This window comes from Polyodon spathula, chromosome 5 (assembly GCF_017654505.1).
Source record: "Polyodon spathula isolate WHYD16114869_AA chromosome 5, ASM1765450v1, whole genome shotgun sequence".
In the NCBI taxonomy this organism is placed as follows: domain Eukaryota; kingdom Metazoa; phylum Chordata; class Actinopteri; order Acipenseriformes; family Polyodontidae; genus Polyodon; species Polyodon spathula.
This window is the reverse complement of record NC_054538.1, coordinates 40540547-40567981: the sequence shown is the minus strand read 5'-3', so window position 1 is coordinate 40567981 and position 27435 is coordinate 40540547. Positions and strand designations below refer to the sequence as shown.

Below are 27435 nucleotides of genomic sequence, written 5' to 3'. Positions count from 1 at the left end.
AAAATGTGTTTTAAGTTTAGACTTTAAAATACTCACAGACCCAGCTTCCCTAACACATGGCGATAGTGCATTCCATAGTTTAGAGGCTCTAAAAGAAAAAGCCCTTCCTCCCGTATTGATTTTATTGACCCTGGGAACAACGAGCAACCCTGCTTCCTGTGATTTAAGAGTGCGATTTGGGAGGGATGCGGACAGTAGCTCCTGCAAATAGCTAGGTGCTGCTTCAAATTGATACGTATCAGATAAATAAGATTGAAACCAGGATAAGACAAGGCCAGACAGTCCCACTAAGCATTTGAGCTGATTTAATAAGATGGAGTGGTCTACGGTGTCAAAAGCAGCACTTAGATCAAGAAGAATTAGAACTGATGGAAAGCCCAAGTCAAAGCTTATCAGTAGGTCATTTACAACTTTGACAAGGGCTGTCTCTGTACTATGTTCAATGTGGTAGAAGTTTTTCTCTCAACTTCTGAAAGAGACTCAGTGAGACAAATAGGGTTGAATCGAACAATGTTTATTAGTCAAGGCTTGCAAACCTGAGAACACACTCAACACATGCAAGTGTTAGGAAACCGAGCAATGTTCTGACTACGCAGAGCCAATAAACATAATATATACCTTGTAACCTACAGTTATTGCGAGTCACAGAAGCTTAACTCAGTATTAGCAGATAGCAACAACTTAGAAGATTAAGATGAGACCAACCATATGCAACAATACAAACTTATTTAAATTGCAAGCATGCTAAAAAAATAAGTAAGTCGGTGACATTTCTGTGAAGTGTCACGGATGCAGCTTGCGGTTGCTGAATAAAGACAACTTCCTCTTTCTAGCTAGTAGTCAGTATCTTTCCATCCCTTATATGGGCCACCTGCCCTGCAGCAAGAAAGAGGAAGTACGTTCACAAACAACTACCGATAATAATACATTATTATTATATTGTACCTAAATCTTATTAACCCGTAATAGCATTTAAACCTGAGCATGGAAACCCTAAACAATCACAGCAGTAGCAACATTGTAATTTTCCCACCACAGCAGCACGAAATCCAGACTGAAATATCTGATACACCATTAATTATTAAAAACAATTATACTTGAATTGCAGCAACCATCTCTAAAACGTTGTCTAAGAATGGAAGATTGGAGATGGGCCTGTAGTTATTAATGAGTTTAGGATCTAAGTTGTGTTTCTTGAGCACTGGCTTTACTATAGATACCTTAAGTGCTGAGGGAACAATACCGGAAGAAAGGTAACTATTTGTAATTTCTAAAATGTGGATAATAATAACAACTCCAAGAGCATTTTTTAATAATTTTGTAGGAATGGGGTCAAGAGAACATGCTGTAGTTCTCATATGCTGAATCAGAGCTGTCAGCTCTTGAAAGGTAATCAAAGAAAAGACCTCCATAGTAGCCTTAGTTAATCAATAATTGTGACAGAGACAGAACAATTCTTGGTGATAAATCTCCCTCCTGACCTGTGAGGGCGCTGTGTAAAGGGAATAGTGCCCTGGACTGGATTGCCAGACAATTCATTCTCAGGGTTAGGCAGAAGTCGACCATCTAGAAAGGGGGCAGAGCTACGGTACACTAAATCATCGACCTGGAAGGGAAACGATGTGGATTGCAATCATTAACCAAGGGGGCGTGATTGACGATATATAGTGAGGTGATCTGTTCCTTTGTTATGGTGAATGCTGAACTGGAAGGACAATCGTGTTACACGTTTTGTTTGTTTTGTCATGTCTAAATATACACTTGTTTGTTGTTATTAGATGGCTAACATGATCCAGAGCTGTCGTTAAAGGCCAGCACCAAACCCGGAAAACATTGCACTTGTGTCATGATTAACTGTATTTGCAGCACAAGCACTACAGCACTCACTGTGGACATGTGATCGTGTTTGAGTTGTGTGGATATTTAAAATATCTGGACTATTATTTTGGGACCAACACGTGGATTAAACGGAGCAATACGCAACACTGATATTATTGTTAGTACTGTTGTCAGACTTGGGATTACAAAATAAACCATCATTTCACCAGTACTTTGTTGTTTGTCCTTGTCATGAGCGCTTGCATCACTTCTACACCTGCACACTGCAAACCAATTTGCCACAGTGAGACATTTCTTATAAAAGAAAGTAATCAGTTATCTGTAAGAGTAATCAGTAATATATTACTTTCAAAAACATCTCTATATTCCTCTCAGGTATGCTGACCATAATAGACCATTTTTAAGGTGCTTAGAATGGTTGCTCATGTTTTCATTTTAATTGGGCCACACGAAAGACAGCAAAATGAGATGTACAATAGACTGGTGACTTAATACAGGTACGACTGTATATACAAAGAAACATCAAAAACTGTTAATGTACAATTTGTTTTTTTATTAAAGTAGCAAAAACAATTCACATACAGTATAGAAATATCTCCTTAATGCATTTCTGTAGAGTATCTTGCGCTACCTAAACACAGTAGCGATTCAATTAACTACATCCATGAAGTGCTTAAGCCTATCACTTAAAGTTTTGACAGATTGAACCCAGAATAATACCACCAATGGTTTAACACAATTTAATCATACAAAGAGATGGACACACAAACAGCTTAGCTTCCCTTTCTGTTAAAATACTCAGTAGTACCTTAGTCATGACTAGCATGCTGATAGGTAGATTAACTATACTATGCAATAATAAAAAAAAAGCCAAAAAAAGCAGGACGCCTGCGTCATTAATAATTCTTTCTTATAACAGCTACTGTATATTACCTTAAGTGACCCTTATTGTATATTAACTTCTCTTGAATCACAATTTAACATTTCACTCCAAGGTTTTCTTTTTTTTTAAATTTAGAACACATAGGATTTGCCCTTTAAAGCACTTAAATTGATTACAAGCTTCTTTTTAAAATATTATTATAGTTTGCTTCTCATTTATTGCATGCTTATCTAAAATGAATGTTGGTACTACCATAAATATCAAAAGAGTCTGCCATGCAGTGTAAAAGCATAACAAGGTTGTAAGGACACTGTGCGTTTAGCAGTCATTATGTACGATCATGCATCCGTAACACCACTTTGCAAACTTGAAAGCAACAGATTTGATCGCGGATCTCAATTGGGCTTAAAAAGTATGAGCCATGTTAAGCTTTATGGAAACAAAAACAGGATTTATATTTTAAATCAAGGCAAACCTATGTTTCCAACCACAAAAAACAGCTTGACTACAGCAAAATGATTTAACACACAACTTGTAAGCTATTGGACAGTTAGAAGTGCCCCCTCACCAGAAAAGACAGACATTATCTATCCATACACTTTAGGTTATCTATCCCTTAGTAGTAGCACCAATTGGTATTGGTGCTGGGCTGGCATGAAGATAACATATCTCTAATATTGAGTAATTAGTAGAGTGTTTGTTATATTTCCCCCAGATAGTAAAATACAACCTTAAGTTAACTTAGGCCACTGGCTGTTCAGTACATCAACCCATATTTACAGTTTACAGCAGTCCCTGCTGGGCCAAAGTGATCCTTTGTGTGCAGATTCTTCTTCCTAATGTCTTTGCCAGCAGGTATGACAAATACAGCAGACGATGATGAGATCATCAGGATGTTAGACAATGGTATCCACGAGTTGTCTTTTAGTGTTTTTGAATAGGGTTGTCTAGCCCTGCAGCGTTCCATCAGCGATCTGCTGAAGGAAGAGATTCCTCTCATCCTCTGGGGTCCTTCCGTTCTGAGCTCGGACAATGCAGGTCGGTCGGTGCAGGTTTAGCATGTAGACCAGCTGTTGCTTCTCTGACTTCAGCACCTCAATTTGGGCTTTGAGGTCAGCGTTGATGGATTCCAGTTTTTCTGATTCCTAAACAAGGTAAAAAATAATCTTTTAGTTTACTGGACTGTGTAGGGGGGGGGGGGGGCAGACTATCGTTTTAAATATACTGTATGAAATGACTGTTTTCAGTTACTTTCCAAAGTGCTTGGCCGCATTTTTTCTCAAAACATGTATAGCAGTAACTCGACAGTATTTGCACAATTAAGTTGTACCTTCTTTCCTTTGCTGTCTTCCACAAAAGTTTGTGTGCAGGCATTTTTTTTTTTTTTTTTTTTTTTACATTTCGTTACAATTTGCAATTCTGTTTTAAATCCTCTGTATAAACTGTAATACAGCTTAAAATTCCACAAACAAGCCTCCATTCGGGTTTAAAGTATTCAGAATGAATCACTAACAGATATACAAGACAGAAAGGATCGAGCGACATTGCCCAGCTGTACTGGGAAAGGTAGTTTGTTTTTGTTTATGTTTTTGTTTATGTGTTAGGTTTCTGTATTTTAGGTGGGAAAGTGGTGACGAAATTTACCATTTAATATATATATATATATATATATATATATATATATATATATATATATATATATATATATATATATATATATATAGAGCATCCTATTACTGCTGGAGGGCTGTGAATAAACACAGCAAACCCACCTGGAAAAGTATCGTTAGCACATTGTCATTTCAACTCCTACAGTGAGACGCAAATTGTGCAATTTGAATATTGAACTTTTTAAGCTGTCTGTTTGGTTTTGAATCAGCAATACACTGTACTGCTGGAGTCTTAGCATTCACCTAAGCTTATACAGGAAGTGGTAATAACCCTTCCTTACCATAGTGTACAGCTTACATCACCTGCATGGCATTTTAATGTTTACGTTTCAATATTGAAATAGACTCAAATCCATATTCTTTTTGTTTCTTTTTCTGCTACATATTAATTTAATTCATTAAGTAGCCAATGCCTTGAAAACTAACACCAGAAATCTTGAACAAAATCCTTATCTATTCTGGCTATGACACAAAACCTGTACATGTAAATTTGGCCTTAAACTGTTTAAATATTTAGACGCGGTTGCAGTTTTCAGTTTTAAAAAATTGTTACTGAACTTGAACACATTTTTCTGAATGTGACAGAAAAATCTAAATGCAAAAGACTGTGCCATGTATGTTTAGTCATTAAAAAAGCACGTACTTAGTATTTTTGCAATTTGTGATGCTTTTGACACATTTGTTCATTTTTAGAAAATAAATTGGTCAAAATTTAGACAGGTCTTTGCATAGCTATCCTGAGAAGTAATTCCAACCAACCTGCAACCTATAGTTATGGCCAAAAGTTTTACAACACCTGGAATTTTGGGATTTTTTGCTTTATGAAGCAAACTGTGTTTATTCTATGGGCTGATGCAAAAAGTTTGAACCCATTTTACTGACCACTTTTCTCTGTCTCCTTATGGTAAGATCCCTGAAGTAGCACTTCCTAAATATTATTTGAAGGTCATATCAACTTCTCATGTGTTACCCACTTTCTGTAAGCTGTCTGTCCTCTCCTTTTTTTTGTTTCTGCACTTGGTGGCAGCTATTTTGTTTCTTTCCCTTCGTCGTTTTCTCCTTTCATTTTCTTCAGGGGGAATCTGAAAATAAATAAGGATTACTTTGTAGAAAACCTAACAGGAAACAATGCATTATATAACTGAATGCAGATGCGTAAAAAGAAATTCCGATAATGTTATGGCGAATTTCTTCTTCAGAAGGTGATTCTCATGTTATTATTCCTCTAATATTGAGAACACATTTCCCTCTCTCAGCCCATTCATATTATTTTTAGCAACATTTTAACATTGTCCCACCTGTACAGGAATAAGGCCATTTTTTTCTCACAAATAAGATGTACAGGTTTAGTTGTGAAACTGTGGTATAACATTCTAAAGTTGAAATTACTTTTCTTTATTTACAGAATTTGTGTGTGCATCTATTAAACCTATTTATGTGGTTGATATACTGGTATGTAGGTAGGTGTTAAATAGCCTGTTGATCTATCCTGTTTAAATTAATCCCACTTGAAGTTGTAAATTGTAATTTTAAAGTTACCAAATAAGTAAAAGGTTACACTGCGAGATCATTTACAGCTATGGACAACAGTTTTGCAGGATTTACAGAATTAACTAATTTAGCTTCATAAAGTCGAATGAAACCTGCTGAATAATGTTGCGTTAACTTACTGAATTACATGCCACTTTGCAGTTTTCCATATACTTAATGAAAGACTGACAAATTAAATGTGACATTTCAAAATCTAACATTAAATACTGTACTACTATTATGACTTCCAGTAGACTTTTGTGGTATTCCGTAGTTTCTTTTATTACATGTTAAATAAAATATCTCAATTATGTTCATGCATGTATAGTTTAATATTTTTTTTTTTTAATATGTCTCAATCATAAAATTCTAGGTGATGCTAAACTTTTGGCCATAGCTTATGCTTAATCAATAGTTTATCCACTTACATCAAAAGCTGCGGTAAAGGGAAATATTTATTTTGCAACTGTACTACATGCAAATAACTTTAACTTCAGATACTATTTCGGTTAATGTTTAAACACTTAGGGGTAAATGTAGTAAAGTATTGCTCCTGTCACAATAGTCGCAAACCAGTTGCAAATGCATCGGAAGTCTAGGGTGAAATGTACTAAACATAAACAATGCTGTTAGCAACTTTTTAGGGATTGCAATGCAGCAGCAGTTTTGAGCATCTGTACAGGACCATGACGTATTGTGTGTTAAATGTCTAGGTTACGAAGCAGGCCAAGTTAAAAATACTAATAATGGGAAGAAAAAAAAAAAAACTTAATTTAGTTTCAATTTAAAATCTTTTATTCGCATTGTATACCAATGTGTACAATGCAGCAGCATGATCTATTTTGTGTTACCATTATAAAAATAAAAAGGGTGCTAGATATTCATTTGCTTTTACTACTGTACTGTATAGGCCTACTGTACAGATATATATTTTTACATAATGTAGTGTCTAGCCTACCCAAAACATGTTAGTTCAGCGCAATAATTTATATTTAAAATACATCCAGAACTGTAAATGTATGTGTGTGCGATTTTATTGTTTTTAAACCCGACACCTCCTTATGTCAGACAAACATGTCTAGTTTAGAGAGGGGCTACCGTATGATTATGAATAGCTTTTTGTGGGTGATAGCTGGGGCCCCACCATAGAATCTGATGGGATTAAACTGTCTTTCATTTATTATACATATATAACAGTATTAATTGGTAAAATGAATACGGAACAGAATGCATTGTATTGATGACATTTACATTTAACAAAAACAATGTTATTTTGATTCTTGCACCCTTGCATGTATAGACGTTATCCTTCGGGCACCCTCTGCTGCAGCAAACCACAACTCAACTCCCACTATTTATTTGAACAATGTCGCAAAACTCTCACAATGCATAATGCTAGAGATCTTGCTGAGAAGTCAACAAATATTTCACGGGGCGTGAGCTGGGGGTGTAAGGATAGGGCAGCACAAGGGAGCGGTAAGTAGGACAGAGTGCCGGCTAGAAAGGACCGGACCTAGGATAGAAGAGTGGGCGAGACCCACTCTAGTAGCAGACCAGTGAAGCTGGACATGGAAGCTAGGATAGAAGGTGGTCACTGACTGAGGGCGGCGATGCCGACACATCCCAGGGGCAGAGGACCCAGCAACCGAAAACACATGCAAGGGTTGACTCGGGGGGCCTCCCCTCAGGAGGAAGACTATCCCAGAAGACCGGGACACGAAAGGAGATAGCGAGGTACCCAGCGTTTGAGACTTCTGTAAAGGGGGGCTCGTTAGACCCCCAATTGGCCGAGACTTCACACTTCCTGGGACCTGAAATAAGAACAAGGCATAGAGGTTAGTATGGGACTCGAGCACAGAGTAGCCACGTCCCGAATTGAGGCAGAGTATAGAACAGAGCCTCGAGTGAGGCAAGATAAGCGCAGGAGCTGCGAAAGGACAGAGTGTGGCCGGGGGTCCGCTCTGACTCACATAGTGAGAATCCCCCTGAAGGTAAAGGGAAGCTGATGCCTAGCCCTGAGGTCAGGGAAGTGAGACTAACTTTTCCCCCAAAGGATGGACCCCCGTCTCCTCACGAAATCTCCCACACCATGAGACAAACAAAAGACAGCACATGCCAGTGCATAACAAACAAAAGACCAAAAGGACAAAACGGGACAAACAGAAGGATGGTTAGTAATTTAGTAGGATGTGACTATGTGTATACCTGCTGCTCAGTGGAGAGGAAAAAAACCCTGATGCGGATTAGGGGAAAACCTCTAGTGGCCACGGCAGACAGGTAGCCCCCACTTTGGGCATACTAGCAATTATAGAAGGAGCAGCAACTATATCGGAGAAGGATGAATGAATGTATGGATCCACTGCAGAGGAGGACCAGCTCCCCCACATTCGTGATCAGTATGGGGGAGGGAGGTGGGAGGGTTGGAGTCGAGAGGGAGGCCTGCTCTGGAAGTGAGGGTGGAGAGGAGGGATGCCTGCTTGGAGGCAAGGTTGGAGGAAAGGTGGGAGGCCTGCTTGGAGGAAAGGTGGGAGGTCTGCTCGGAGGCGAGGGTGGAGGCAAGTGATGATAGGAGTGAGAGGAATCAATGAAAAAAGGGTCTGAGGGGTGGGGGTGGTGGGGGTTCCTGCTGGGAGATACCTTGAAAAGGGGGATAGGGGACTTGACACTTGATGGGTGAGTGGATCGACCGCGCTGTATTGGTCCGTCTAGGAGGTATGCAGCCAAGTGATGGAGTAAGCATGGAAGGCGGCTGAGAGGCAGCTGATCTCCATGGGTACATCCTTGTAGGTAGAAAAGCGGCTTTTCTGAAGAGTGGAAATTAGCAAATGAAGAATGTATGTTGATATAGACAGACAGGAAGGTGAGGCAGGAGGAAAGCTCTTAAAAATCCCACAGAGGGTCAGGCAGACTGCCGGTATGGAAAGACTGGAAGGAGATGGAGAAAATTCCTAGCATGGACGATGAGAGCCAGGATCCGGTTTTGATTGAAGGGCTATGATTATTCAATTTTGGGCACAGAAGATTGAAGACACTGAGCATGCTGTAGAATAGGAGCTCTTGAACAAGGGACGAGGGCTGCAGACAAGTAATGCTGAGCAGAATGAAGGAGGTTACTGAGAGTAGGATTCAGTCAAATAGCATCTGGAGAAGCTAGGGATTCTGGATGGGGGTTGTGGAAGCAAATGGGAGCTGAGGGCTGAGGTGGCAGCTGGACTGAACAAACATATGAATTGGATACTGGGGAAGCTAGGCGCCTTTGCAGCCCATATTCTAGAAATGAGGGCAGAGAGATGAGATGTCGCCTTTCTACGTGTTAGTTAATACAGGACGTACCACGTCTCAAACCAAGTATTAATGCTGTAACATTTGAGAGGATGAGCGGAGATATGAATAGGATTGCTGAGGAAGTGCCCTGTATTTTGATTAGATGGGGATTAGCATTAGCCTTGATTGTGGGAATGCTGCCACGATCTGCATATTGGAGGAAGGCTGGAGCATTGGAGGCTCTGGAGAAGTGCAGTTGCAGATTTAAACAGTAAACTAGAGCAACTTTTGTATGCTGCAGTAGTGAGCAGATCTGAAGAGGGAGCGGAGATCTGCTGTAGTGAGGAGCGATTAACAGTAGAGGGCGGGTTCTGCTGAACAGAGCAGAGGTCTGAGGAAGAAAATGGAGTGCTGTCAGTAGTGTGCAGAGGCCCAGCTGTAGAGAGCAGAGATCCGCTGAAGCAGAGATCTGCAATAGAGAACGGAGGACTACCATCGGTAGAGTGCGGTGGTCTGCTGCAGAGAGTAGGGATCTGCTGAATGCAGTAGGTATCGGTCTTTCAGTGTTAAGGCAGATTTAGATGGAGCCAGAGATGGAGCTACTTTTGGGAGAGATGAAAAATGCAGAGATATTTGACCGCTGCAGAACCTGAGAGGATGAAGAATGTGTTGCTCAGAGCTGTCTGCAAAACCTATTGATTGGTCGGGAGCAGTTTGTCTACTGGGTAGGAGGACATTGACTAGAACGTTGACAACCTGTAGGACATGGTTCCGTGACTGACTGGCGGCTCACATTGATGAAATGATGACTTTGAAAGTTGAATAAGGTGCCTTGATGAAGCTGATCAGATTGGAAGAGCAGCGCTAGATGAGGAAATACGAATCTGGGAACAGGAATAAGTCGCAGGAATTGATGCCTGATGCAGGGATGCTGGACGTTACTGTGATGGTAGATACTGAGCGTCTCAAAAACAGCTGAGTAAGGTTGCTTCATGACCAGGTCCTTGAAGAGGGGAAGAGTTGAAATTGGAAAATGTCAGTTGCTACAAAAGGTTGAGGAGTAGGGGGACTCCTGAGAATCCCTCGGAGTGACAACAAACTGCAGGAATGTATAGAAAAACTGGAGCATGCGAGCTTCACAGTGACAGCAAACCAACTTAAAGACTGTATAGAATTTGTGGTGTTATACTGCCATCTAGCAGTTATGATTGGAATTAACCATTGGCTTGAGTGAAGCTGGGTAGAATATATTTGGTTATTGTGATTAAAATCCTTGTCATTATAGAACAACAATTGCGTATTCGTTTAGATTTGAATATCTTCGTTACATGTTTTAGGACAGTTAGTCTGTTGCTGTTGCTGGGCTGGAAGCTGGATGGAGCGGGAAAGACTAACGCTGGAGCTCCTGCAGCCGAATAGAGAAGCTGAATGATGAGAAGAAGCACCGGAGCAGGTAGGAAAATAACTGATAATATCTTGGAAGCGCTGCACAGAGAAGTGACCTCCAGTGAAATGCAACGAAGATTAGCGGTGAAGAACGAAAAGACCGCATCTGAGCGTTTGCTACAAAAACGAAACACTAGACAGCGATGGTGCAAGTGATCAGGGCTTAAATAGAGAATAAGTACTAATTGACAGGAAATTGGAAGCCCCCTGCTGCACGCCCCCTGAACTATGCAGCTAACATTTAAATTTGTATGTTGCAGCTCTTTTCATGAACATATTTTCTCTTCGTACATACGACAAAATGTATACTTTACAAAAATGCATATTTTGGTATGTTTGCGCTGCAACATCTTAGTACATCTACCCCTCAGTGACTTACATCATTTAAATGTTCATTATAACCTGCTATCAAAAACTATAGAGTGCCCTGTCTAAATCAAATGAGCCACATCAGGAAACTCAATGACGCTTCATCACTGCAGCAGTCTGATTCTCATACTTATTTCACTTTATTTTACTAAGGTTAGAATGTGTGTTGAACCACAATAATAAACAGCAATCCTTCTTTGGACCTGGTTGAGAAAGGTTTATAGGATAGAATGGTTCACTAATAACACTAATTACAAAGTAACTGCTTAATAATGAAAATGTAACTAATAAGAAGTAAAAATTAATTGTGCATTCCACAACTTCAAACATAAAATTAATTTACCATAAAGAGAGAAAGTGTTATCAGAGTCTGAACATGCCACAAACTAAAGTTTTATGGCAAAAATAAAAAAAAAATCTAGCAGAAAATCATATGAATTATTTTATATTTAAGATAATTCTTGTTATTAATGGTAGTTAAGCAGTTACTCAGTGCTCTATTAGACAAAACATAGGCTTAAGGAGGCTCAATTCATTTGTGGAAGGTAAGTAACATTAAAAGAAAATCTTAATTCAACCATGACAAATACAAGTCCTGAAACCGTATATTTCTCAAGTGAAGAAACTGTAAATACCTCCTTCTTTACACGCGGATGTTCTGTGGGTCTTTCGGTGTTCATGGTAATGCACTCCATTGTCGAGTTCATTTCGTTTGCTAGACACTTATTAAGGATTGCGAACCTCAGCTCTTCCTTTACCAAAGGGGTAAAGTTTGCGAATTCTTCAAAGCCAAATGACGCTGGAGGGGACAAACAAGGCACCACGGCAGAACAGCTGATCTCTGAGGGACCCAGACCAGGGTGTTGAAGCATCATAGTACTAAGAGCAAACATAATAATAATGTAGTGTGAACTGTGATGCTATCTTGCAAAGTAAATACATTCCATACTGCCCACAAAGGCTAACAGGCAACTTTATAAATGTACCCAGCGTTAGGAAATATTCCAGGAGAATTACTTTTATGACAATCTTTATCCCAATAGAAAAAAAAATAAAAAATACAAGAAAATGTTTTTCAACCTGACTTTGTAATGGGTAAACTTATTTTGTCAAATGGCACCAGTAACTCTTCCCTTTTATTTTTCAAATAAATTAACCACCTGACTATTTGTAGACTCGTATAATTAGATATACTTCAGTTACTCACAATAACAGCTCAAACCCATTCTTATGTTGCTGAATGTAGTTGCTGACAGGTTTGAACATAACTACAGAACAGATTCTAGGAAATAGCTAGGTATATTTCCCAAAAGTGTTTTGAAAATTTCCCTCACATGATATATAGTACAGTAGTCCTTTTTTCAGCCATTAATGTTTTACACAACTAGAAAAATATCTGTTTGACTCATGGATAACTCCCTGGGGACAACCCAATATATTAATTTTGTTAACCCAGAACACGATCCAGTAACAGCAATGGGGATTTATCAGGGAATGGCATAGTTTACTTCATAGGAGGAAGTTAAAATAATTCCGTCTTCAGTTTTGTTTTTTGTTAATTTAGTGTTTACTCTACCTCAGTTGGCTTGACTAATTCTCTTCACAGATATAAATAAGCCTTCGTATAAAAGCAGATTCGCCCTGGAAACGTTTAACCCTTTGAGCAATAATCTATCCAACTATTTATAAGCTCAGCAATTTAACATGACATAAATTCACTGCATTCTGTCCAAGCTGGTATGCATTAAAATGTCTTCCAACCTTAAAAGCAACTAGTAATGTAGTTCAGGGGTTCCCAAACTGGTGGGCTGCTGTGTGGTTTCAGAAGGGTAGCGCATAACATGTTTTCTCCCAAATGACCCCCTGACAAAATGATGACAATTAACATAATTGAAAGCAGTGGCATGTCTAGCAGTACAAACAACCAACCTCTCTCATGAAAGGGATCAAAATCAAAATGTCGGGTGGGGGGTCCTCAATCAGGAGACCTAATGTCATGGGGGGCCTTGAGCCAACATAGTTTGAGAACTCTGATGTAGCTAACTTCTTTACTAGTAAAAATGGGGGGAAAAAATAAACTAACCATTTAAACCTTTACATTTTGGCAATATATAATCTGGCCTTCATAACATTTCTTTTAAAGTAACACTGGCTTCACTCTGAGTATAAAATCCACAATACAGTTACCATGGTCACCGTTAAATTCAATAGCCCGTCTTTTCTGAATATAGAACAGCCATGATGAATCGAGGTTGATACAGTGTACCGTACGTAAAGTATCCAACCCACACTAACCTCAGTTGCGTTACGTCTTCAGTACTTGATAAAACAATAGTTATTTTGCATCATTTGGGTTCATGATCCCAGACTTTTGAACTTCTACTGCGCGATACAGGAAACTCACCAGATGTACGACTTAGTGATTCAACAGAATGTTAAGCAACTGCTCTGAAACTATTATTTAGAATAATTGATTAAATGCAGGCTAAGCAACTAGTATGTAAAATTCGCAAAATATATACAGTCAGTCTTTTGTTGTATATTATGTACTTTAAACACATGAATGTAAACATCAACTGGATATATTCGACTAGGCCGGGTATAAAGATTTATTTTATTTGACTCGCTAATAACTTTGCATACAATATATTACAATCGTTAACGATACAGTACATATTAAAATGATTTTGAAAGATTGAATTTAGGGCAATTTAAATGTAAGGTAAAATCAAGAGGAACTTGTTTATACACCATACCCATACTTTACCGTACAAAATAAATAGATTACAGTCTGATTTAAACACCTGGTACAAAACAAACAGTGTTTACGAAAGGATACCTTCTGGAATAAGAAACCATTGCCGCTACTACAACCTCTACTACTACACACTGTACCACATCCGAAAAAAGTCTTGTGAACCATATCCGCAACTTCTACTGTAAAACGACAACCATTGATTCGCCTACCTTTCTTTTGTCTCTCTGTAAGTCAAGAAAACGTTCTCCAATCTAATATTTTTCTTCTCCTCCAGCTTATGAGCCTCTTTACTTTGAGAGAAAACTTACAGATCTCGTTGAAAGGTTGCATCACCCCCTTTATATAGTGCGAGATGGGAAGCTCTGAGTCTGGTATTTTACTAGGACAGCGTGTCAGGGAGGTGACGTCATTCTATTAATACCGTTGGGGAAGCTTGCTGAACGATGATGCAACTCTGCAAACCCTGGTCCGCTCACCTCACACCATAACAGGAGTCGACGAACAGCTGATATTCCAAAAGTGATTTCCGACAAAGACTTACCCGTTTAATGACTTGTGAACACTGGCATCTGATGATAATGTAGTTGTACAAACGGAGAGGCTGAATTATCAGGGCAAGAATTTGAAAAGTAAGAGATGAGAGTACATTTTCTGTTTTTGAGAAGTGCATGTACACATATACTGTGTATTGGGCTAGAAAACCGTACATAACGATATAGAACTTGTGAGTAATACTACTACTACTACTACTACTAATAATAATAATAATAGTGGTGTAAAAGATACAGAAAGATTAACATCTCGTTTTTTAAGTAAAAGTACAGTACAAGTGCTGGGTGTTTTTTTTTTTTAATTTTGTTTTAAATACTTTTTAATTTTTTGCTGTTCTTACAGTTTTGTATTAGTAACGTCAATAAAAATACAAGATAACTAAAGTGTGTTTTGAAATAACAGTAGGCAACAGAATATTGTTCCCCTTATGTTAACACATGAGCCAGTAATATTATTATTATTATATATAATATTATATATTATATAATGTTATTATTATTATTGTTGTATTTTGTGTGTGTGTTATTGTTAAGTGAGCAATATTGCCTTATAATGGTAAGAAATACGAGTAACATTTATTCCCGCATCACAATTTCTTTTTAGTTGTTGTTTTTTATGTGTTTTTTTGCAATTATTTGCCACTTCTAATATTAACGATGTTTAAAGTAATTTATCTAAGGTTGAAATTGATTAAATTGTTGTTGTTTTTTCTTTCATACTATGATCAGTACTCTTACAAAATATCCATATCTCGCTTAATAAAAAAATAAGTTGTTTTATTATACTAACATAGCCTATTTTTATGGAGGTATATTTGAAAAGTGGATATAGTTTCCAAATGACACAGGCATTGGCGTGGCTGTTTTTTTTTTTTGTGACGCAAGAGTTGGTCCGTTAATTATTGAATATGTGCTGGAAAGTTCTGGAACATTGATGTATAAATCCGCGTGTCTTACTTTTGGTTTTATTTTGAGTTGTGCAGTAGGGTTGAAAGAGTTTAAGTAGCCTACATATTGTTTTTCAGTCCAGCCGTTGTCATCTAAATACCTGAAAATATAAAGTTTGATTACCCATGCAATTACTTCAATGCCAGTGTCAGCACAAAACAGGTTTAAACATGTTTAATCTGAGCTAGTATTGAACATACTGTTTCAATTCTATGTGGTGGAGGAACATTCTTTGGCATCAGATTGAATGTGTAATTTCCTAACAAGTACAAGAACATTCCTTGGCTTTCCAGGAATGTCTTCTACATCACTTTAAATATTTTGACTGTGAATAGCATCCAGCAGTGATAAAAGTTATACATTACATGATAAATACAAGTTATACTGTATGTTGATAATATTATTTAAGAAAAGAAAAATGCACTTTAACGATGTTGCATAACCTGCTAACGTAAGCATTTAAAATAACCAATTTTTGATTATGTATAGTTTTGTGCACATCGTGTTAAAATGGGTTGTCACAACTCACAACCTATTTCAAGTTATATGGAGTACTGTATTTTATTGAAAAACATGTGTTAAGGAAGTAAAAAAAATAAGCAAACCAGTCTGCAGTAAAGCATAATGAATATATTGTATACGTAATATAACAATGCAGTTATAATAAAGATAATACACTATTTTCAGCTTACTGTGAAATAATAATTTTGCATCAAAATGTATTTAACAGTGAAGCAAAAAATGACAAAACAAAACTATAAAGACCGCAAAACTGCATTAATAATTTACATTATCCTAAATAAGGATTGGACAGATGAGGGCTACAGGGCTATATGGGAACAACAATTAACATTGCATGTGGACTGTGGAGTTGAAGATTTGAATTGAAGTTTACTTAAGTTGAAGTGGAAACTACGAAACTACAGTACACTGACTCAAAACTATTTTAACAGTATTTAGTTATTCTTATTTAATAAACACATTTGAGATATGCTGTGTAAATAAGTTTACTCCTCTTTATGCATTTTTAAAAAATACGTATTTTCAATATTTAATCTTAGTGTTTTCCTTTAGTAGATATGGCTTTGTGGCAGGGTGTCCCACCGCTGTACGTACTTTATGTTTTATGAGGGGTGTTATTGTTGGTGTGGGTATTGGTGCAAGGGGTATAAGGTGGGCTGTGTAGCATGATTTAAAATGTATATTTGTATTTAGGCACAGGGATTGCACAATCACTTCACATGCAGATTAAAGTGGGTATTTGTATGGGGGCACGGGGAGTGCAAAATGAGTTCACTTGCAGACTGTGTCAGCATTCAAGTGAATTATTGTTTAGCAATCGCGTCTCTGTACAGCTGCATAAAAGAGTCGGTATTTCATGCTCACAGTGATGGTGTGTTCGCAATGAAGAACAAGAGAGCGGAGAAAGAATGAAAGAAATAATAAATAATTAAACATAACAATTACATGTCAACATTATAAAACTACATGTTTTATTTATCTATTTTTTAAATGCCTAGGCATCACTATAATTGTATATAATGTAACATTTTCAGGGTTCAAAGGATGGAGGCTGAAGCAGGTGGAATTCGTTAAGTCTCAAGCCAATTTTGTTTTACAAATAAATAAAATTAATAAAAGCAAGGGAAGGGAAACTGGGAGCAAAATAACAAAACCGGCTGCACAATTCCTCTATTGCTCTGGAACACGTCAACATTTACTAGTAACCTCACTTGTACTTTCTCTCTCTCTCAGACAACTGGACTACAGCCCTGCTTGGACCTTTATAATCTCTAGACCCCCACCCCAACCTAACGTGGGACCGCAGCCCCATTCAGGCTCTCCCAACACTCGCACTCACTCGCCCTCCCTTAACGCCCCTCCCCCACCCCCATGAACATGGCAACAGACTCCCCTACGTCTACTGCCTTAGTCCAGGACATGGGCCCCCAGCTTCCTTGGCAGCCAGCGGGTCCGGTGGAGGGGTACCGGTGGACTGGTTGGTGATGGTTGGGTATCCAACCCCTTCCCCCCATATTAGTTGTCCCGTCCATGTCAACCCCAGGTTGGTATGGGTCAAACCGGTTTCGGTGGAGAACGACTTTCTGCCCTCGAATCCACTGGCTGGCTAGCTTCAGGCTCAGGCCCTTCTTGCTTCGGGGCAGTGAACCCACACTCACTCGCTTTGTTGAAAGTTCTGCCCCCGGCTTCTAACATCTAACTTCTGTTTCTGCTTCCAATTGATGGGCCTGGTCCAGCCTGTCCTGCAAGTCATGGACACAGTCAAAGTCAGCCACTGTTTTGGGGCCACCCTCAGCAGCTCCCTACCAAATATCAACAACACGACTGTTCACCCCGTAGATTCCTGCACAGCCGTCCGGTAGGCGAGCAATGCCAGGGGTAGGTGGCAAACCCAGGCATTCTGGTCCAGCTGGTGCGAGTTAGGTGTAAGGGCGTAGTGCCCCTGGTCGCTGTGGTGCTGCTCGAGCACACCGGACCAGCTGAACATGTCCTCCAGGAGGGTGTCAGATACCATGGCAGCAGTTTGGTCCGGGAGGGCTTAAGCGTTGGGACTTTTTGTGAAATAGTCCATTGCCACCAATACGAGCTGTTTGCCATGGTTCGATCACAGAAAGGGGCCAAAGACGTAAATGGCCACACGCTTCACAGAGAGGCCCCCATCTGGTGCTGCTGCAGTATTGCACGCAACTGCTCTTCCATGCAGTACAGGTGTCGCAGCATCGGCAGTAGGTCTCTACGTCATGCCGACAGCGCCCCCAGTAAAATGGTCCCTCAGTCAATGCAGGGTCTTGGCCACCCCGAAATGCCCCATGCCTGGACTCCCGTGCACGGCCCTCAACACCCACTCCCAAAGTAACTGGGGAACGACCAACTGCCAGCACTTTTGGCCAGTGACCGGATGGACCAAGGCCCGGCACAGCACCCCCTCCAGGAGTCCCAAGGCGTCCTACTGCCCAAAGAGCACCTTGACCGTCGGGGCGAATGTCAATATCTCGGTCCAGGTGGGGCGACGACCCTCTGCGAGCCAGTTGATCACCAACCCTAACTCCGGATCTGCAAACTGCATCTAGTCAAAGCCCTGCTTCCAAATCCTGGACAGGGCTCCCGTGCTGACAGAGCTGCAGTGTGCCTTCTTCTCCTCCAACCACGCACAGTACCGGCACTGGGCTACTTCACAGGGGCCACGCAGCCTGGTGCTCAAACTGGATATCGAACCTCTGTAGCACCTCAATCCAGCTCTCTACCTGTCTTTCGGGTTTCGGGAACCTGAGGGTGCCATTGTAGTGAGGTGTGGTTGGTGTGTATGATGAATAGGCGGCCGTACAGATAGAGGCAAAAGTGGCATAGTACATGCACCACTGCTAGCAGCTCCCGCTGGCTGACTGTGGCAAAGTGGCTGGTGATTGTGAACAGGTGTAGAAGTGGTGCAGTGCAGAAGTAATCACAAACAACTGTAATCCGGTAGGAAAGTGGTTTTAATTATAATCCGGTTCGGGGCGACCAAATAATAAATCCCGGCAATACACAACGATGTGTATTGCAAAGAGAAAACTGCAGGGTTACAGTCCCAAACAATAATCACAGGCGTATCTGCCCCACAATAATACGGCACACGGTCACCAGTCCTGGGTGCGTGGTACTCGTGGTGGGTGATAAACAATGTTATTTCGTGACTAGTGGTGCAGTGATTATCCAGCTTGTGCTGGCCCAAGGCGACAGCTCCAGATGTGTTAGCTATCTGATGGTTCAATAAACACAGACAGTTACTAAGAGACAATACAAACAAACAACGTTCACAAATATTCTTTTATGTTTCTCTTTTTAATTTCTCCAGCAGTCACTATTACATCTCTCTCAGTCCTTAAAGTTTAAAGCGCAAACCCAAGTGAAGGAAAAGACCCCTTGGCAAACGATTGCAGCTGATTTTATTACTTGCAGCTCTCTACCTTGTTAACCCTCCAGGTCAATACGTTCCTGCAGCAGTGTCTCTCCTTCATCCAGGCTGACAGACTTCCCGACCCCGGAAATGAATTGTCAGGCCAGCCTGTTTCAAGACTTTTCCTTTCGCTATTTTGTGTCCTCACAGATCAGGAGGGAAATTTCCAACCAAAACTGATATTTCCATTACAGTGATGCAGTAGTATCTGCTTCTGTAAGTCGCAAGCCGTTATGGCCCCTATAAATGCATAGGGTCATCACAAATTTATTCAATTCTAGTATATTCCATATTACAATTAGAATACATGTATATAGTATATCTGTATTTGCAGAGTCTTAAGGTGCAATATAGATATGACTGCCTGACCTACGAGGTGCAATATGTTAAATTATTTGTATAGTTTTGCTTCTCTGATGGAGTAATCCCTGCTACTGTCAAAGAAAATGATTAGCACAAATCTTGGACTAAACAATACATAATTTTATTTTAACAAAGGTAGTCTAAGACTAGTGCTAAGCAACATCTCTATAAACCAGACTTCCACACATGCAAAGGCTGCACTGTGTACCCTACCAAAGGCTGTGTTATATGCTAAGGACAACTCAAAATTTTGTTCTTGTAAACCCACATTATGTAAGCATGCCCAAAGTCTTGAGTGATATACTGTATTAGGGTTATATTTGCTGTTACCCCTAACAGTGAAAACCTAAAGGATTTATATTTTAAAGTACTTCCACATCAATACACTTAATACAAGTATATAAATAACATCCTAATCATTGGTTAACAAATGAGACCTGATTTACAATACCTACTTAACATTTGTGAAAGCTGCTTGGCTAATAACTACATTGTGAGGTGAAACCAGGTTTAACCCTACTTATTCTATTGAATAGGGGGAGGTGGATAAACCCAAAGATCAGAGCCAGTGGGATGAGTCTAGGCAGTTGACTGTGCCCATTGCTTTTCAGTATTAATGCTCATACTGTACATTCCCTTTCATCCTGACATAAAAGTAGTTCCATGTACGTCATCTTTAAAGAGCCAGTATCACATCAATTACTACTGTATCTTCCAGGATCACTTGAAATAACTTTCAGTACTTTTTTGACATTATCAACTGCTTCTTGCAATTCAAATGTCCCAAAGCTTGGTGGTATTTGCTTTTCTGGTTGCAGTCTCAGAATTAGCATTTTCATTCTTTCAGGTAGTAGCAGTGCACTGTGATAGAAGAGCTCCCTTTAACTTTTACACACTGTATTTGCTCATCATTTTATTTTTATAATCATGTATTGTTTTTTACTATTATTAGGGCTATAGCATAATAATTTGACTGGTGTAAGTGTAGACTACACATTATCTTTTATATTGCCAATATTAATCCTTTTTTCTCAACTGTGGTCAGGACCACAGGTCTTTCAAATATTTATAACATATCTGATTCAACGTACAGTGTTACTATGGCAAGTGGTTTGCAGTGTGGAGGTGTAGAGCTGATGCAGTGCTCAAGAGAATGACAAACAGCAAAGTACTGGTGAAATGGAGGTTTATTTTATAATCCAAAATCTGATGACAACAGTAAAGAAATGGAGGGCTGGCAATACACAGTGATGTGTATTGCACAGTTCAATAAACAACGGGTTGCAGTCCTGAAATAATATACACAGTTAAACACACACACAAAACACAGACACAGTCACAAGTCCAGAGTGAGTGCTGCAGTGTTTGTGGTGAAATACAATTTTAATCCCTGAACAATGGTGCAGTGTTGTCCGGGTTTGTGCTGGCCTTAAGCGACAGCTCCGGTTCGTGTTAGTCGTCTTAATAAATAACAAATGGTACAATAAGACTCGACAAAACAAACACTAAACACTCATGGTAATACTTTGCTTGTTCTTTAGCGTTCTATTAACCATAAACAAAGGAACAGATCACCTAGCTACATTCCCTATTTTTACCTTCAGTCACGTCCCCTTGGTTAGCGAGTGCAGACGTTTCTGCTCCAATCCACCGTGGCCACGTTGCTTTCCCTCTGGGGCGATGACTTAATGTACCGCAGCTGAGCCCCCTTTCCAGATGGCCGACTTCCACCTAACCCTGGCAACGAATTGTCAAGCCATCCTGTCCAGGGCAGTCTGTTCCCTTTATACAACATCCTCACAGGTCGGGATAGAGATTTATCACAAGAATCATTCTGTCTCTGTCACAGTTACTAATCATTGTAAAAAAGCTAAGGTGTTCTCTTCCACTGACAAGGTAACAGTATGACAGGTTATTCCTGTTGCAGTCAGCAGGTAAGCCTTGATTTTTGCAGTCTTTTGAAAACAATTCAATGTTATTTTTATGTAGCACTTTGATGGATGGAATATTTTCTGGGACCTAAATTGGAAGTTCACTCAGGTAAACCAACAGGAGATAGGTCACTCCGAAATGAGAAAACGAGGGAATGGTAAAACGCAGAATGAAAGCTTTTTTCGATAAAGTAAAAATTGTTTAGAATTGAAAAATAATGCATGTACAACACCATGAAGGTTACACCATGATATTGATCCTTAAATAGGAGCCAGATATCACCTTCTTGGAGTACAGTGTCTCTAGCTAGTGAAAGTAATTTCAGTCTATAGTCTAAGTACCATAACTTAGCAACTGTCATGCAGGCTCTGCTTGCATTCCACTAATATATGTGAAATATGAACTTGTGCCCTAGGGATCTAGGTTGTGGTGTGTAATTCCCTATGTCAAAGCCGTTCCCATTGCCCTTCAAGTTTTATTTGCTTGTGTGCTGACTGTTACCAAGGGCCACAGCTGAGGAGTCATAGCACCAGTCTGCTATAATTCCATCAGGGACTAAGATAAAACTAGATTAGAAATAACAAGGGTGTGAAGGGGGTTTTATTAGTGCTGTAAAATGTTATTTGCTCTATTTGGTTTCTTTCTAAATATCTTGTTTATTTTTTGGCAATGCCTAAAATGTATTGCTACGGGAGTCTACCAAGCTATGTAGAAATGGCAAGGGCTCAGTAACCCCCACCCCCACCACAGCTGTAAATTCAGAAGAGCTGTCGGTATGACAGAAAATTGTATAATTACAATGTACAATACAAAATAGTATAACATAAGAAATGACAATCAAGTTTTATGTTTGTATTATTATTATTATTATTATTATTATTATTATTATTATTATTATTTATTTCTTAGCAGACACCCTTATCCAGGGCGACTTGCAACTGTTACAAAATATGACAGTACAAAGCATCACATCACAAAATGTCATATTGTAGAATCAGAATATCACATTACAGATAAGAGCAGTTATAAAGTACAGTAAAATCAGTAGAAAATAAGATCAGAGCAAAATAAGGAATACAGTAAATATGGTAGTGTGTTATAATTACTGATTTACACAATGTAGAATAACTTCTTGTGTTAAGATATATGTGCAATTATTATTTATTTATTTGGCAGATGCCTTTATACAAGGTGATTTACAGGTGTTACAGGGCATTACAGGGTTACAATGCAAACTTGATATTTAAATAGAGTACAGTTTACAGAAAGAGCAAATAATACAACCAAACTACAATATGAACAAGGTTCAGCACAAATTTAATAAGCAGTTTTCGATAAATGTACAAACATGTAAGTGTGACTGTGACAGGGTGCACATGGGGAATTATGTGTATTTGAGATTAACTGTTGTAAATATGGATATGTGTAAACAGATTAATTGACAGCTGAAAGCAATCAGCTGTTCCAGCAGGCAGGTGGGCGTGTCTCAGCGGACCGTCAGTATAAAAACATGGCGATCCCTAGGATCGGGGCTGCTGCAAGGCCTGCCGTTTTCACGGCAGCTTTAATTTATAGTTTGTTGCATTGTGTTTTATTTTTAGTGTTTGTACAGTCTTGTACCGTTCTGTGCGCTATCATTGCAGGTAGCGTCACATGACTATTGTCTACTTTTTGTTTACGTTTATTAATTAAATCCTGTGTGCCTGTGTCAGTGTAACAATGTCAATTTCTCGACCTCAGTCTCTTGTGTGTTCTCCTCTGCCGCCTGAGGCAAGTATATCAGGACACTACCACAGTGACACGCTGTACAGATGGACAGATGTAAAGACACCCCCATATACATGTCACTTGATTACTGATATCAGTATTTTTTGTTGATAGAAACAATTATATTAACATTTTTAATAATGCTTTGTTAACCAGACAGGATCAAGATATATTTGAAATGTTTTCAGGGTACTGTCAAACTTTTGGATCTTCTAAGGTAAGCCAATCAGTTTTTATATCACAGGTACATTAGATGGCCCCTAAAGCTAAAAATACACACCTTGATAACAAAAACTAACATTTATCATATGACTGAATCTCTTCTTGGATATTTTTTATATCAGTATTATCATTTCTGGTAGTGATTATTTCTGGTTTTTCCCCACGCTTGGTTGCTGTCATGGTTCTGTTCACTATTAGGCAAGATGGTCACAATTCTAAAGAAATAATTATATTTCAGCTTAACAATGCGCACAATTTCAAAACAGTATACACATTTTATTGTGCTTAAAAGCAGTGACATTTCCCAGTTCAATGCAGTTTCCTTAAAGTCCCCATGTAAACAATCTACCGTCATCATCAAAATAAACATGACTTGATATTTCCTTGTTTTATTTAATGGGCATATAATTTTCCCACACCTTTTTGTAATACATAACAATGATCTGTTTTACAATATATATCGATTCTTTCGATATTATAATAAGACATAACCTATATATGTATATAATATATATATATATCTATATATATCTATATATAGATATATATATATATATATAATATATATATATATCGATATATATATATATATATAGTAGGGCCTACAGCTAATTGAAGCTTAAAACATGAATTATTGCATCTCCTGTCTTTGGTTTATGACTAGTTCTTTAAAATATATTGCATTGTTTTATTGTACATCCTTTCACTGTGAGAAAAAGTATATATTTAACTACTGTATACTGTATACATTACCAAGTAGTTAGCTATTTCTGTGTGAGTCCACAGAGCAAACAGTTAACTGTCTCTCCTCACAACAATATCCTGAATGGACAGTTAAGTCTATGTTGTCCTTATACATGATGTCATACACTTGGCAATTTAAGATAACTGCACTTCATATCAATTTGACATGAAACTGACCAATTAAAGAAAACTAAACAAATTCCTATAACTTTTGGAACGCCTGCCCCACTACCCAGTGCATTTTATTAATTTGTGGAGCCGGGAAAGAGAACATGAAGGCTCTGTCTCGTATTCAAGTGTGTGGTACCTACATTCATTTTAATTTCTTGTCACTATCACCTACATTATCATACTTGTAATAATAATTCTCTCAAAGTTGGGCAAGTGGTTCTAAAGATATAACCTTGCCTAAACAATCAATGGCCAGAAGTCATTCAAAAGATTATGCTATCCTTAACTAAAGAATGCCCATACCAAGTTCAGAACTGGACTCGTGTGACACCCGCCAATAAATCAAATAGTTGTGTCTTTTGCATTAATAATTGCTTAGGTAGTTCTTTGTGCAGACAGAATTCTTACATAACCTTACCAGTAAGTGTAAGGTGTATCTATCTAAAGTATAATAAGTTATTGTATTCTACTGCTGAGTTTGATCAATGAAACCTATTTTACACAGTAGTGCATAACTACAGTGAATAAACTGTATACACAATTTGGGAAACAATAATACAAATCTAATGCCATACTTAGAAACAGAAACTGATGACAATTTAATTTCAGCTTTGTTCAACTACTGTACCTATCTGCTTCAAACTACAAATTATACCAACAATAAGAAGTTTGAATTGTGTAAATGGGGTCTTATTCAACCGTTAAGCCCTATATTTAAAAAATCGCACTGAAGCTATAGTTGTAGGTTACCTCGAAACCAAAGCTGGTTTAAAATGGATACAGTATTTAGGACATTAAGATTTAGGTACAAAAACCTACAATATAGCGTCGCACTAAGTATTATTATTAATAATAATAATAATAATAATAATATATGTGACATTTAATAAAACATATTTAAAGAAATAAGTTTCGAATAATTTTTTGGTACAAAGCAAATGGTCGTATCGGTATGGTTAGGGTTATGGTTTATTCTCAAGATTCAATACTTATTTGAATGTAACTTTTGCCACAGTCCATTCGTTGTTGCATTGCCTAAGGACAACGTAGCTATCTATCCCTAGGAAAAAAATATGATAGGTAAAATGTTATTGTTTGCGTTTTGTAAATCACTGGTTTTCGAGTCTGTACCGAATGCAAATGTGTCTGTTTTCAATATTTAGTAATGATTGAATTTTGCGAGAATTTCGTATAGTGCATTGTGACTACCTTAAGAAACACAGCACTTCGCTATTCCAACACTGAAACAAACACCATCTTGTCGGGAAGTAAACGCGCTTCATCATCACCCAACTGTAAGGGATTGTTACAAACTGATAATGTGTTTATTTAAAACGGCTGAAACGTATGTAAACTCAATACCATGTGCAACCAAATGGAAAGTAATATGGGTAATTTGCTGTTTCGATCTGAGTGAAACATTGCGTTCCAGAAAAATCGAAAAGATTACTTATCCATCCTGGGAAAGTGATAACATTTACCAGTTTAATATATCCCTCACCGGATGTGATGTAATCGTGCAGTAAGATGAAGTGGTCCCCTAGTCTCTGAAAAGGTTGTTGTTACGATGTTTAACAGTGTTTTACAGAAATGTGTTCTCGATTCTTTGATAGAAACGTTCATACATACTATATGTAAATGATGGAACAAACAAACACAAATTGATATGCTAGATAAGCTGTATATTGTAAGGACACATTGCACTAAATACTGTAGCGACCCGTACACTAATTCCTGCTGTGTGTGTCTGTCCTTCCCGCTGTTCGTGATACTATTCCTGCTGCTGGCGTATTTGCCCCGGTCGGTGTCTGTGTCAATGCAGCTTGAGTATGGTGCCGTTTGTGTCTTGCCCGTGATTGGTTGGTTGTTGGTTGTCTGTCCTTTATTCTCGTGTTTTCTGCCTCCTATAAGAACGCTACAATACATTGAAAAGTAATTTAAAAAATAGTCAGTCGATAATACAAATTATATTTGTAATGTGTTTCACCTATTACACGTTTGAGTACCCTTGTATTGCAAATGTACATGACATTGGTCAGTCGTATATTTTGCAATTAAAATGTGGTAATTGGCTGTCCATTTTTTTCAATTATAAATTCAGCCCCGTAATTTGAAGATTTATATGGTTTATTATTATTATGGTTTCATAACTTTTATATGGTTTATTATTATTATTATTATTATTATTATTATTATTTTGAGTGGTGTTATTTTTCCTTGTCCTCTTCAGAGTCCTGAAGTGTAACAGATGAAAACAGTTCAGGAGAGCTGGACTAGTTGAGATATTTGATTTAACTCCTTGTTATATGTTAACGTTTTATGAGGACACTCATTTATGACATAACAATTTGATAAACACCCCATGTTTCTGTGAAAGGTTTTTATTTTTTTTTAAATGTTACATGCTTGATAAATGTATGTGGGGCGCATTGTTTTAATCACATCTGAACAACTAAAATGGCTGCATCTACAGTTGCTCAGTTTGTAATAGGTTACTGCACATTGTTATTCTCCTATAGGATATTTCCGTAAGGGGATTGTTATAATCTTGAATATTAAAAATGTTTTCTGGTGTTACTGTTCATTAACAGGGTGGAGTATCACTATCTGTTTGTGAAGATCCCTGTCAGATCCCTTGTGTGGAAATATTTGGTTGTTTGAACCAGTGCTTGTCAGATGTATAATCGGAGTTTGCTAATGGTGTCATGGTGATATTCACAGAACAATTACTGAGACGTTTTGAACCTTTTGGACAACAATCAATGTAAGTTGTTTGAAGGTGGTCAGAGAGCAGTATGACAAACAAGAACCACAGTAATTAATACCATAGTTATGGATCTTTGAGGCTTTGGGATTGATGACCCTGAAAGTGTCTAGTATAATGATATGTTGATATTTAATTAGCCTAAATCTTAAATGTGTCTTATTCACTAAAGTCAATGACCTTTCACACAGCAATCTGGAATGTTGTTTGCTTGGGTGTTTATTCAACGCGAGTACTCCTTTTGACTTTTTGAACC

General features: G+C 38.4%; 1 protein-coding gene across 2 annotated transcripts; it reads right to left on the bottom strand.

The window, feature by feature from the left end:
- Positions 1-2257: 2257 nt before the first annotated feature.
- LOC121315961 (cyclic AMP-dependent transcription factor ATF-3-like) lies at positions 2258-14072 on the bottom strand. 2 transcript variants are annotated; one of them, XM_041250600.1, is made up of 4 exons: positions 13969-14072; positions 11637-11880; positions 5367-5474; positions 2258-3867 (listed from the first exon to the last, which is right to left on the bottom strand). In XM_041250600.1, the coding sequence occupies exons 2-4, from the start codon at positions 11874-11876 to the stop codon at positions 3670-3672; spliced, it is 546 nt and encodes a 181-aa protein (XP_041106534.1). In that variant the 5' UTR covers positions 11877-11880; positions 13969-14072; the 3' UTR covers positions 2258-3669. The 2 variants fall into 2 exon arrangements, with proteins under 2 accessions (XP_041106534.1, XP_041106535.1); XM_041250601.1 differs by lacking the exon at positions 13969-14072 and adding an exon at positions 12763-12786.
- Between the last annotated feature and the right edge of the window lie 13363 nt (positions 14073-27435).

Excerpts from the sequence above, each read along its gene's own strand:
- LOC121315961 (XM_041250600.1), bottom strand. The coding sequence starts at position 11,876 with ATGATGCTTCAACACCCTGGTCTGGGTCCCTCAGAGATCAGCTGTTCT. Across the intron at positions 5,475-11,636 it reads ATCCGCGTGTAAAGAAGGAG|ATTCCCCCTGAAGAAAATGA; the intron begins GTATTTACAGTT and ends ATTTATTTTCAG. Across the intron at positions 3,868-5,366 it reads GGACAGACAGCTTACAGAAA|GAATCAGAAAAACTGGAATC; the intron begins GTGGGTAACACA and ends TACCTTGTTTAG.